The sequence below is a fragment of the Rhinolophus sinicus genome, chromosome 2 (genome assembly GCF_057876585.1).
Source record: "Rhinolophus sinicus isolate RSI-liver-muscle chromosome 2, RSI-T2T, whole genome shotgun sequence".
Classification (NCBI taxonomy): Eukaryota; Metazoa; Chordata; class Mammalia; order Chiroptera; family Rhinolophidae; genus Rhinolophus; species Rhinolophus sinicus.
The window spans coordinates 157,887,779-157,902,307 of record NC_142502.1 but is presented as its reverse complement, the minus strand read 5'-3'; the positions used below and the strand labels follow the sequence as shown (position 1 = coordinate 157,902,307).

General features: G+C 35.2%; 1 protein-coding gene across 1 annotated transcript in view; it reads left to right on the top strand.

The window, feature by feature from the left end:
- Positions 1-14,529, top strand: part of MSH2 (mutS homolog 2) — a 61,502-nt gene that overhangs the window by 9,450 nt on the left and 37,523 nt on the right. The window contains exons 3-6 of the mRNA XM_019748649.3: positions 1,992-2,270; positions 3,177-3,323; positions 6,949-7,098; positions 7,556-7,689. Coding sequence (XP_019604208.1) covers positions 1,992-2,270; positions 3,177-3,323; positions 6,949-7,098; positions 7,556-7,689 — 710 coding nt within the window. The remainder of the gene's footprint in view (positions 1-1,991; positions 2,271-3,176; positions 3,324-6,948; positions 7,099-7,555; positions 7,690-14,529) is intronic.

Sequence of the window (14,529 nt, the reverse complement as noted above, 5' to 3'; positions counted from 1 at the left end):
TTTTAGCCCATGTCTTGTTTGACAGAAAATTGAGGGTACCACTAAGTGATAGTTTCTGTCTCATTCCTGACAACTCAGTAACAACGGAATGTGGAATCATAAGTTCAGGTTATTACCACGGTTATCAGTCTGTCAAACGGCATTCCTTTATGTCACATCAGAATCTTTCACAATGAATTCTTTTTAACTCCTTTTAGGTCATGGGGAAGAAAATGTTAAAATACGTATCTTTATCAGGTTAAAAGGTGGCATCTTCATCCTGACATTTGAAGAAGTTCAGATCTAAAACTGCTAGAAACTAATTTACATTATTTTGTATTTCTTTTTTCCTTTTTTTAAATTAGTTTCAGGTGTATAAAACAACATAATGATAAGACATTTACACCCCTCACAAAGTGAAAACCCCCAAGTCTACTACCCTTTGACGTCGTACACAGCTATAACAATACCATTGACTATATTCCCTATGCTGTACTTTCCATCCCATGACTATATATATATTTAAGTGTAGTTGACATTCAGTATTATTTTATATTAGTTTCAGGTGTACAGCACAGTGGTTAGGCACTTATATAATCTATGAAGTGATCCCCCTAACAAGTCCAGTGCCCATCTGACACCCTACATAGTCTTTACAACATTATCGATTATATTCCCCATATCACAGCCCCGTGACTGTTTTGTGACTACTAATTTGTACTTTGCAATCCCTTCACCTTCTCCCACATCTCCTAACCCCCTTCCCATCTAGCAACCATCAGTTTTTTTCTCTGTATCTATGAGTGTATTTCTGTTTTACATTTTTTAGCTTATTGATTCTATTGTAAAGTATTAATGATATTTGAAATAGTGGATCTCTATGATTGATTTCTTTGTATGTTTGAAGTAGGAAAGGACCTTACATACCATCTAGTTCAGAGATTACCAGTCATTTCATTTTCACGGACCCCCAAGAACCCAATTTTACTAGCTACTGGTTCACTTTTGAGAGTTTTTTTTTAAGGTGTGCTCCATAACCTTTGTGTGTAAATCCAAAGCATGTATGTGAAAACATGACATTTATACTTATGATTGAATCATTGTTTTTTTATTTGAATATCAAATAATTATTTCCATTTCATTTTTGATCCAGATTGTAATTAACAGTCCATAGTTATAGGAGATTCAGAATCATATTGTGAAAAAGTAAATAATTATGACTATGCCGCTAATGACATTTAAGAACTATTGATAGCTATTGGTTGCTTAAATTTGGCTGTCACTGTGCTCATCTGGATTATTTGTTACTATCTCTTGTTTCATACCATGGTTACCAATCGCCCCGGGATGCCTCGTGTTAATGTCAGCTTGTCAGTTGAAATATTCAGTGTCACCCACCAATGTGTCCAGCCCAAAGCAAAGAAACTTAACCCTTAAGTTATTTTATGCAATCTTAAAGAGATACTTCTAACCTTTTTGAAATATTGAAAATAGGTCAAGGACCCTTTATTTGGAAATCACTGATTTAAAACAATCTGCATTTCACAGGTAAATATACTGATACAGAGAGATGACTTTCCAAGGTCAATATTTAAGCTAATAATACTGTTCTCCTATGAGGTATAGCTACTTGATGAAAATATTTGTATGTGCCACCAATGGATAGTTTGGCAGAATGTAAAAATTTAAGTATCGCATTGGCAGTATTATCACTGGGTTCCTTAATGATTGTGTGTGTATAAACCCAGCTGCCAAATTTCAAACTGAAAAATCACTTAATAAAACTATTTTTAGATATGCCCAAGTATTCTGAAAATAATTGGAAAAACAGGGAGGATACTTTATAGAAACTTGGTAATAATTATTGGAAATATATGGTTATAAGCAATTATTTTTTTTGTAAGGAAACATCTTGTTAATAAAATTCATCCAGGTTGAATAATTCTTGTTTGCTAGTAAAATTTTAAAGTACATACAACAGTTTCTTATACTTTTTCTTTACTTTTGCTTAGGCTTCTCCAGGTAATCTTTCTCAGTTTGAAGACATTCTCTTTGGTAACAGTGATTTGTCAACTTCCATTGGTGTTGTGGGTGTTAAAATGTCTACGGTTGATGGCCAAAGACAGGTCGGAGTTGGGTATGTTGACTCCGTGCAGAGGAAACTAGGACTGTGTGAGTTCCCTGATAACGATCAGTTCTCCACTCTGGAGGCGCTCCTGATTCAGATTGGACCAAAGGAATGTGTTTTACCAGGAGGAGAGACTGCTGGCGACATGGGAAAACTGAGGCAGGTAAGGGAATAAGTCCAGCAATAGAGGAGAAACCAAGCCTAGGAAAGGCTCTAATTAACATGATACTGTTTTATTTAAGGAAAAAATAATTTAGAAGTCAAACTTTTAAAAATCTAGTTATCATAATGTTTTATTTTTGACATAAACTTTGTATCTTGAATAGGACTTTAGAATAAACTGTTTCTTATTTAAAACTTTTTCTACTCAGATCATTTCCCCCGCCATCCCTCCCTTCCAAAAGAGTAACAGAATGCCAACCACAAAGGGTTCAAATCAACTCACAATTGATACAAGGAATGCTTTCACAGTTCAGGGGGAAAAAGAGGTGATTTAGGGACATAAAAAAACCAAAACTATTTATTACTCTATTTAGCATGGGTATTTATCAAATAAATAAGATGCAATTCTTCAGGATTATTTTTTGATAGTTCGAGTGGAATGTTAGCCTCTTATTTTACTGATTCTTTTAACAAAATTCTGATTGTGCCATTTGTATAAGTGTATGGTTTATTATTTAGATATATCTTAAGGGATCTTTTATTCCCCAAGGATTCTTTTGTTTTGGTGGGCCTCAAATACCATAGGGACTGCTTGTTAGCAAATCTGTGATGGGCACTATTAGCATAGGTAGTATCTAAACAACTTTCCAAGACTATTCTGTTAAGATTTTCTAACTATTGGGTCTATTTTTTGAAAGCTTTATGTGAACATTATTTTAAATATCCATGAAAATTTAGTTTATAGGTTTTGAAAATGTGTGTTAATACATATATGTTTTACCAATGTGTTGCATGTTGTATAAAAACTTAAGGTGGGTTAATAATTTGTTAGCTGTTGTCACTTTACATTCGTCAGTGTTATCATTTCCTTTTCTCATAATAATTTAAAATGTTTCTTGTAAAATAGATTATTCAGAGAGGAGGCATACTGATCACAGAAAGAAAAAGAACTGACTTTTCCACAAAAGATATTTATCAGGACCTCAACCGGTTGTTGAAAGGCAAAAAGGGAGAACAGGTGAATAGTGCTGTCTTGCCAGAAATGGAGAATCAGGTATGTGGATTACAAATGTGAATTTATCTTAAATTATAATAGTGACTTTTTAAGAATGTTACATCTGTCACATATATCTCAAACCTAAAACTGAATCGCTGATATAGTAAGCTTATTTTATCTATAATGAAGCTTGTGGAAATGACTAGAAAAATTTAAACATAACGTTAAATATACTTTCATAATATTTATACAACAACATATGTCCCTGGGGTGAAGAAGACTTTGGTTTTGTGTGAAAGAGCCTGATTACTGTCACTTAAAGTATGTGAGATAGCATGGTGACTAGAGGGGAAACAAGACCTGTCAAAGTTTTATAATGTACAAGCTATGGGGTCTTTTATAAATTACATCACCTTTCTGAGAGGCAGTTTCATTATTTGTTAAATAAGGTTAAAAATACCTGTCTTAAGGATTGTTACCGAGATTAGGAAGTAAAAGGTGAAAGTATATACAGCACGTAATTGCATAATAAATGCTACATTTAAACAGTTTGGCTAAAAAATGGGCACTGGTTATTTACATTCAGTGGTAGAAAATGAATATGCAAAAAATGTAACTGGGATTTTCAGTGTTTAAAGGTTATCTTACTGTTCAACTCTTTGAGGTGGGTATGACTTGAGAGGTATTTTTATGGTAAAATATTGGAAGCTCTTGATGAAATATTTGTGGATCACTTAAGTAAAATGAAAAATTCTATTGTATATTTAAATAAGACAACAAACTTTATAACTTATAATTTTCAAAGTAGATTTCAGACTAGAATGAGCTGAGACTTTTATGACAATTATGATTTTGCAGTGAATGCTTATCACATAATAGTTTGATCCTTATAAACTGAGTTTATCTGTTTTACCTTTTTTTGTGACATAATCAAAAGCCAATATGGATGAGCAGTAATTCCAATAGTAGAGAAACGTATCTCTCTATTGAAAATAGGAAGAAGCTTTTAGGGGTACTGAAAGGTGTTTTTATCTGTGCCTCCTGGTGACACAGGAGCAGATGCTTGTGACAGCCTCAAATTTGTTAGTCTGGCAAGGACAGATAGATTACTATGTTATCACTTAGGAAAAATATGTACATTTACAGTGAATCTAGTATCGGGTATAGTTTAATAAGTAGAATTTGTTATTGGGCTGTCAGTTTGATGTCCTGAGCTGCTTATTTTATATTCCGTACAGGTATGCTTAGGAGATACTGCAGGTTCATTTCAGACCACCACAATAAAGCGTGTGTCTCAGTAAAGCAAGTCATAAATTTTTTTTGTTTCCTGGTGTATATAAAAGTTATGTTTACACTATATTGTAGTGCAATAGCATTATGTCAAAATTTACATACCTTAATTAAAAGTGCTTTATTGCTAAAATGCTAACCATCATGTGCGCCTGCAGCGAGTCATAATCTTTTTGCTGGTGGAGGGTCTGGTTCTGATGTTGATAGCTGCTCACTATGTCTGTGGCGATTTCTTAAAATAAGAACATAATGAAGTTGCCAAATTGATTGACTTTTTCTTTCATGAACAACTTCTCTGTACCATGTGATAGTGTTTGATAGCATTTTATCCACAGAACTACCTTCAAAATTGGAGTCAATCCTCTCAAACCCTACTGCTTTATTAACTAAGTTTACGTAATATCCTAAATATCCTTTGTTGTCATTTCAGCAAGTTGAACAGCATCTTCACAAGTAGATTCCATTTCGAGAAACCACTTTCTTTGCTCATCCGTAAGAAGCAATTCCTCACCCATTAAAAATTTTATCATGAAATTTCAGCAATTTAGTCATGTCTTCAGGCTCCACTTCTAATTCTAGTTCTCTTGCTGTTTCCATGACATCTGCAGTTACTTCCCCCACTGAAGTCTTGAACTTCTCAGTCATCCATGAGAGTTGGAATCAGCTTCTTCCAAACTCCTGTTAATGTTGATATTTCGACCCCTTCCTGTGAATTAGAAATGTTTTTAATGACATCTAGATTGGTGAATCCATTCCAGAAGATTTTCAATTTACTTTGCCCAGATCCATCAGAGGAATACTATCTATGGCAGTATAGTGTTATGAAATGTATTTCTTAAATAATAAGATTTGAACGTCAAAATTACTCTGATCCATGGGCTGCAGAGTGGATGTTGTGTTAGCAGGCATGAAACAACATTAATCTGGTCAGTATAGCTCCATCAGAGCTCTTGGATGAATGACCAGGTACATTGTCAATGAGCAGTCGTATTTGGAAAGGAATCTTTTTTTTCCCTGAGCACTAGGTCCCAATAGTGGGCTTAAAAATTCAGAAAACCGTCTTGTAAACAGATGTGCTGTAATCCAGGCTTTGTTCCATGTATAGAGCACAGGCAGAATAGATTTCACATGATTCTTTATGGGCCCTAGGAGTTTTGGAATGGTAAATGAGCATTGGCTTCAACTTAGTCACCTGCTGCTTTAGCCCCTAAGGAGAATCAGTCTGTCCTTTGAAGCTTTGAAGCAAGGCATTGACTTCTCTCTAGCTATGAAACTCTTAGATGGGATCTTTTTCCTATATAAGGCTGTTTCATTTACATTGAAATTTCCTTTTTTAGTATAGCTACCTTCATTAATTAGCTAGACCTTCTGGATAACTTATAGCGTCTATATCATCAGCACTTGCTGCTTCACTTTGCACTTGTATGTTGTAAAGATGGCTTTTTCCTGTAAACCTCACGAACCAACAACCCCTGTTAGCTGCAAACGTTTCTTCTTTCAACACCTAGAGGCCATTGTGGAGTTATTTATTTTTTAAAATTTATTAACTTTATTGTGGTGGCATTGGCTAATAACATGTAAGTTTCAAGTGTACACTTCCGTAATGCATCATCTGTATATTGCATTATAGGGTTATTAATTGGCTTAATTTCAATATCATTGTGTCTCAGGATATAGTCTCGAGGAGAGGGCGAGAGACCAGGGAAACGGATGATCGGTGGAGCAGTCAGACCACACACAATAATAATTTATTTAAACTTACTTAAATATACATATAGCAAAGTGCATATATCATAAGTGCGTAACTGGGTTTTCATAACATGCACATACCCACATAATCAGCATCCATGAAACAAAATTGTACTAGCACCTTAAAGACCCTTTTATGCTTCCTTCAGTCATTATCCCCACCCAGGGTAACCCTTGTTCTTACCTCTGACAGTGTAGATTAATTTGGCCTATTTTGTAGTTTATGTAAATGGAACCATATAGCATATACTCATTTGTGTCTGGTTTCTTTTGTTCAGTATTATGTTTGGGAGACGTATCCATATTGTGTGAAGTTGTGGATTGTTTGTTTCTATATCTGTTGTTATGTTTTATTCCATAGTGTGAACATGCCAGATTTTATCCATTTTGCTCTTAATAGGCATTTGAGTATTTTCTACTTTTGGCTACTATAGGTAGTACTGCTATTACAGTAAATTTTCCCTTTCTAAAAATCATTTTCCAATCTTAAGGGATTTATTTAAACTTTGATTTTCTTGGTTTGGATTGGAAAGGAACACTAAGGAAAATGTTTGGAATTTACTTTTATTTTGCCATTTGTTTTTTAAAAAAATCTCTAGAATTCTACTAATAGCAGCTTTTTATTTTAAATTCTTAATTTTAGGTTGCAGTTTCATCATTGTCGGCAGTAATCAAGTATTTAGAACTCTTATCAGATGATTCAAACTTTGGACAGTTTGAAATGACTACTTTTGACTTCAGCCAGTACATGAAATTGGATATTGCAGCAGTCAGAGCCCTTAATCTTTTTCAGGTAAAAAAACCGCCCAAAAAACATAGAATGGTTAAAAAAGTGTTTCCTCTGATATATCCTGAAGAATCTTACTAAGGAGCTTAAACATTTTGAAATATTATACTTACATAAGTAGTTTTGAAGTACTATATTTTTCTAGTTGTAAGCTATGTAAATAGTATTTGTCCTGGCTTTATTAATAATTTTTTTATATTATGGCAGTCTAAAAAAATTACATCCTGATAAATTTTATGTCTAAAACGTAATAATTGTGAAGTGGTTTTGGTTTGGGGAAAAATGTATAACAGAAAATACAAATTAAGAGGATGAAAATTTGGTTTTAGGAAGAAGTTTTGTGCAAATTTCTCATTTAATACTTAAAGAATATTAAGTGTTCTTGTTCCAAAAATTATTTTTCATGGCATAGTAAGATTTTTAATAATCACCATGCCATTCTATTTTATTTTTTGTTTACTAGGGTTCTGTTGAAGACACCACTGGCTCTCAGTCTCTGGCTGCATTGCTGAATAAATGCAAAACTCCTCAAGGACAAAGACTGGTTAACCAGTGGATTAAGCAACCTCTCATGGATAAGAACAGAATAGAAGAGAGGTATATTACTAGTATATACTTTTGGAAGCTTTGAGTAATACACAGTTACTCCATTTAATTATACCACTTATCCTGATAAGCAGTTTTGTACCTATATTTTAACATCTAACTGCACAGAGAGCTACATAGTAATAGAGTGGTAATTATTTAGATTGATTAAATAACTTATTTTCTTAACTGTTTTTTGCACTATAAAAAGGTAAAATTGTTTTGGAGACATGGTATGGGTAATGTTTCAGAGCATGAACTTGGGAGCCAGAGTACTTTGGTTGAAATTATAGCTTTGCCCCTTATTTGTTATCTTGGGCAAGTTATTCAACCTCTGTGTCACAGTTTCTTTACTTTTATAATGACAGTAATAACATATCAGATTCATAGGGTTGTTATGAGGATTAGGTGATTTTAATATGTATTAAGTACTTTGAACAGGATTTAGTACATAGGAAGCACTTACTCTTCATTATTCTAGAAAGGATTTAAGGCAGCCTAAACATACATTTCAGAGAATCTTTAAAATTGAAGAAATAAAAAAGAAAAAGTTATAATCCTGCTACTTTAATATGATTAGCATTCGATTATACTTAGTTTTTATCTTTGTTTTAGATGAGTTTGAAAACTTTCAAATGAAGTATAATGTGCATCCAAGCACAAATTCTAAGTGTGCAGCTTGATGGATTTTCACAAAGTGAATAGACACATCAGTGTAACAACACATTATGTCAAGAAACAACATGACTAGCATCTCAGAAACTCCTCTTGGTTCTCCTGCTACTTCCTACCCCTCCTCACTCCAAGAGTAATCACTGCCCTGACAGCACAGATTAGTTTTTGAACTGATGTAAAAATAATCATTTTATATAGTCAGTTCTTAGGTTAGCCAGTCTTTTTAAACATAGTTGTAATCCTAATAAAAAAATCCCATTTTTTCCTCAATTATGCTTATATTTTTTAGTGTTGCTGTTTTATTGTCAGATTCAAAGTATGTAATATTTTTTTTATTGATTGAATACCCTTTACTGTACCTTTTTCAATAATTAGATTATTTCTAATGACCTTATTGTGTACTTAGTATTTTCTATTTGGCAAATTAAGATATTGCCGGAATGGGTAAAAGATTCAGTATTTTTATAGTTTTGATGTTGTCTAATCATTTAAGAATTTGTTGGATGCCTACTGAATACTGATGGTATACAAGTGCATAATGATCTCTTGACCCTTTCGTAAGATGCCAGCAAACATAAAATAGTTGATCAGTATCATAAGACACCCTACAAATAATTACCAGGCTAAGTGTTGATCCTGTGGATTCCCAAAATCCTTTAAATAAAAATAACTCATGAGGTTAACGAATGTGAGTATGCTGATATTTTATTGAAAATGCAGAAGTTGAAATGCTAAGGTAACTTTCTGAAGCTACATTTGTTGGGGAAGAGTGAGGTTTAATGACGTAAAATAAGAAATAGGAAGGATTAGATATTTGCAAGTAATTAAGGCAGTTTACAATTTTTATTTTTTCAGTGTACAATTTTTAATTTTAATTATTTATAAGTAACTACATTTATATGTGTCAAAATACAGTGATAAGTCTCCTAGGCTTCCAGCTCCCGAGGACCCTTCCTTAGGGCCTCTGTGTTGTATAGCTCCAGCCGGCTGCCGGCCTCTCACGCTGGCCACCGGCCGCTCCTGGCAGCACACTGTAGCCCACAGCAGCACACAGCAGCCCGTGGCAACTCACGCCAACCTCCGGCTCCTCATGGCAGCCCAGCTCCAGAGAGAGCCATTGTTCACAATCTTAGCTGTAGAGGGCACAGCTTACTGGTCCTGTGGGAATCGAACCGGAGACCTTGGCATTAGAAGCTCCGCACTCCAACCACTTGAGCCACCGGGCCAGCAGGGATACATTTCTTATTGTACTTTATGTGAATTGCCACCACTGCCCTGGGGACAACCAGTCTTAATCAGTTTCTTTAGTGTCCTCCCATGGAAAGTCTGGCTAAACAAGCAAAAATTTATGTCTCTTCTCTCACCTTTTTGTTTTTAAAGAAATTAGCTAATTTAAATAAGTCTCACGTTCTGGGACATTGGTTATATTTTTAATTTTGGGCTGTGGGAACAGCAAGTGTGAGTGGTCCCCTTACATACAGCTTAATAACTAGAGCATGCATGTACTTATATTTAGACCCTTTAGAAACCTGAGATGTCGCTTACATATTAATATCAGAGTAACATTATTTATAAAGCACGATACCAAATTAGATTTTCTTTTAGAGGGTAAATAAAAGTTACTTTCACAGGACATAGCAGTAATTTCCAAAATCTGGTGGTCTCATTAGACTTATGTATTAGAAATTATATTTGTCAGGATGGCTTTATGAGTCAGAATATCATCTGCTTATCCTGGTAGGGTAAGAGGAAATATTTTCTTCTTTTATTTTGGTGAGTTCCTTTTTTTGGAATCAGTAAGTAGGAAGGAAGGTTTGGCCTTGGTTTTCAAGGCCAAATACTAAAATTCCACAGTAGGAAGGGAAATTTATTATCCTTATGCAGGCTTTTGTTTGGGCAGTCTCCTTATTTTTATCATCCTTTCTCAACTCTGCCTGCTGTGATACCTCATGCTGCCTTTCTGGGGTTCTCGGCAAATCTGATTTTCTTCTGAGCACTTAGGATTGATCTTCAGGGTTACATATCAAATCAAGTTTTTCTGTTTCTTACTGTCATTACTGTTTTGGGATGATTTTCTGTAAGAGAAGATAATGGAAATCTCTTTACCCTGTTGGAACCAGAAATGAGGATTTAATTTTAAAATATGTGGCTGTGGGGTAAACTCCATTAAGGGAAGCAAAGATTTCTCTTTTTTCTTCTATTTTTATAAGAGCAGACATCGGTACAGGTGTTACTAGATCTTTTCGGTTCATACATCTTATCAAGGACTATAGGCCAGTGATAAGTTGAGGAATGATGAAAATGGGATTACTTATAAATGATTGTCAAGCTATTAGCAGGAGCAGGGTGATAAGATTGGTATTTACTGTATGCCTGGCACTTTGCTAAGCATCTCGTGTTTATCACCTGTAATGTGGTGGGGACTGGATTTCAAGCCAAGGCCAGCGTGACTCCAGAGCCCATGCCCTTTATTGCTGTACCATTTGTTATGTCTATCAATTGTATTTAATTTGATCCAAATTGGATTTTATCATCAGAAATGAAATGTATTATTTTGGTTTTTATTTAAGTTATATCCATGGAATCACTTTGGTGTTCATTTTTCCGTTCATTAAACCCTGCTTGCACCGAGACTACAAATACTTTTTAGTAATGGCTTAAATGCTTTTATCTCCAGTGAGAATGTTATTATCTTTTATGAGTGAATTTCTAGGTACTTCTTCCTTTTTGTACTTTATCTAACAATCAAACGAGAAATTATAAGAACTCTGTCCATATTACTATGTTTTCACTTATTTTCTGATAGGTTCCAAGAGTCCTCATGTTAGCATATGCACTAGAACTGTTGCTTTTAATCTTGTAGGGGTTTTTTTGTTTTTGTCTTTTCATAGATTCGTTTGAAGCCTTGGTAATTTTCCCAGTTTTTCAAAGAATTATCTAAAGAACATTGAATATGTTTTAGCATGGGAAATATTTTACTCTTACGAAATTGCTAATGAAATAATTTGCTTATGTAGAATTTGGTATTCTTAGTGCCTTCTATTTTAAAACTGAATTAAAAAAAATTCAAGCAAAAATTTTTTTTTGTCTCTGGTACTTAGATTGGGTAAACTCAAAATCACTGGACAGGTTTTGATGTTAATGTGACTGATTTTGGCAAAACTTGAATAGCTTTCAAGTTTTTTAAACTGTGGGTGGAATATAGTAAGATTGAAACATACTTATTAAAATCACAGCAAATTATGGCTGTTTTAATATGTGGCTAGATAATCAGCATTATGAACGAACTCTATTGGGTGTGTATTCCTGGATTTGTTCTAAAAATCAGCATAAGGATGGGGTGGCCGGATGGCTCAGTTAGTTAGAATGCGAGCCCTGAACAACAGGGTTGCCGGTTTGATTCCCACACAGACCAGTGAGCTGCACCCTCCACAACTAAATTGAAGACAACGAACTGCCGCTGAGCTTCCGCTGGGGCGGCCAGATGGCTCAGCTGGTTAGAGCACAAGCTCTCAACAACGAGGTTGCCGGTTCAATTCCCGCCTGGGAGGGTGGCCTGCGCCCCCTGCAACTAAAGATGGAAAACAGCCACTGGACTTGGAGCTGAGCTGCGCCCTCCACAACTAGACTGAAGGACAGCGACTTGGAGCTGATGGGCCCTGGAGAAACACACTGTTCCCCAATATTCCCCAATAAAATTAAAAAAAAAATTGTTTTTAAAAAACAAACAGCGTTAAGGAGATCTTGGAGAAAATTCTCATCTATTATAGAATGGTGAGCCACAGTCAGTGCTTCAAACACTGGACAAATTTAGAGCACGTTAGAGGGAGGAGAATCATGCTATGAGCTGTGTGTTCATTGTTAGTTGTTTTGAGGTTTTTAAGTTAAATATTGAGTAACATTTCTTATGAAGTATGTAGAAGGTATAAAGAACATTACTATTACTGTTCTTATGTGCCCCTCCCTGATTTTATTACCTTTTCCCTTAGAGAGAGCACTATCCTGGATTTTGTATTTTGCTTTTCTTTTTAGCTTTATCATATATTTGAATGATTTTGCTTTTTTTTTTTTTAAAGATTTTATTGGGGAAGGGGAACAGGACTTTATTGGGGAACAGTGTGTACTTCCAGGCCTTTTTTTTTTTTTCCAAGTCAAGTTGTTGTCCTTTCAATCTTAGTTGTGGAGGGTGCTGTTCAGCTTCAAGTTGTTGTCCTTTCAGTGTTAGTTGTGGAGGGCACGCTCCAACCAACTGAGCCATCTGGGAGCTCAGCGGCAGCTCAGCTCAAGGTGCCGTGTTCAATTATAGTTGCAGGGAGCGCTGTCCACCATCCCTTGCGGGACTCGAGGAATTGAACTGGCAACCTTGTGGTTGAGAGCCCACTGGCCCATGTGGGAATCGAACAGGCAGCCTTCGGAGTTAGGAGCATGGAGCTCTAACCACCTGAGCCACCGGGCCGGCCCGATTTTGCATGTTTTTAGACTAGCGTGTGGAATTTTATTATGTCTTCTTTCATGACTGACTTTTTCAATATTGTACTCCGGTGATTTACATGTATTATTGTTTGTAGATGTATTTCATTGATTTTTATTGCTGAATATATTCCATTATATTAACATACGATAATTTTCAATATCATTTTACTATTGATAAGCATTTGGGTTGTTTCCATTATTATACACAGTATGATTACTTTCTGTTGCTGGTTTATAGAAATTTAATTTTGATTTAGTTAATGTCTTAAGGAATATTATCCGTGTTGAGTGTATTTGGCCTATAATTTTCCTATTTTTAGATGGCATTTTGCTATCAATGTTATTCTTCATAAAATGAGTTAGTGTTCCCCTCTCTTTTTTTATTTCTATAATCTGGGATAGTTTATGTAGGACTGGAATTGAATTTTTGATATTTGGTGGAATTTGCCTATGAAACCATCTTAGCTTAGTTTTCCTTTTATGGGAAGATTTCAAATTACTGACTTAGATTTTTAAACTATCATAGGATTACATAGTTTTTCTATTTCTTACGAACATTTTTTAATATAAAATTAATGTAATTAATATAGCAGTCTTGTGAGAAACATAAGTCTCCAAATAGAAATATGGCTCCTGTAAATTTAGAGATGGTGGTGGTGCTTATGTGATTGTATATCATGCTTTTTGAGGCAGTGTACTCGTAGGGTCCCCGGACTTCTTTTCAGGTTACATTATTCTTTTGTGCAAGAATATCTTTAGTAATCTTTAGTGATTCATATTCTGTAGAAACAGGTCTGGAGGTCATGCAGTGAGTGTAGTTTCTAGAAAACAAGCATTGCTCTGGCCTCTGAAGAACAGGAGAGCTTCCAATCCATTGCTTTCCAACCACTGTTGTCTCTACTTCTAAATCAAGTTTACGGGAGACTTCTTTATTCTGGTCTCTGGGTTGATCTGCTAGCTTCTTTGAATTTCATTTGCCTTCCTGCCCAGCATGTACCACAAAGGCATCTGTTTTTCTAGTGTTTTCATGGGGACCATAGAATTTCTTGCCCCATTTGTCCTTTGTTATACTGGCCCCTCTCTTCTTAGCTTTCTTTCTCAAAAGTTGCTAGAGAAGGTCACACAATGCTGATTGGACCTATTGTATTTTCAATCTGTCTAGCTCTCATTGATACCTGGTATTATGATACTTTCTTTTTTGACTCATTACAGTGACGAGTCTAAAACTTTTTACTTCCCCTGAAAGCCTTCAGCTGCGTCCTGCATCTAAGTACATGATGACCTCCTTAATCCTTACAATCTCAAAATGTATCTATATTTTCAGTCTTTCACTCTGACTCTTTCTCAGAAGAAGAAATAATGCTTTTTGCTTCCAAAGCCAACAGTCTTTCCATTTTACCTCTGATTATAGTTTTTTCCTATTCCTTCTCTGCTTCAGTTTTCTTCCAGTGCACCCTCTATTTTTCTCCCTTCAAGTTTTTGCTGCTGCCTCTTCTTCCATCCCAAGTGTATGCCCTAGAATCCTATCTCTGTAAATCACAACTATCCAGAATATAGGCAAATGAAGTTCCCCAGAATGGAGTTTCCCAGCTCCCATGCAATTCCTTATTTCTTATCCCGACCCCATTTCATTGCATTTGCATCTCATTGTCACTCATTACCTCAGCACTAGCTGTGACAAGAAGCCTCCTTGTCCTCTGTTAG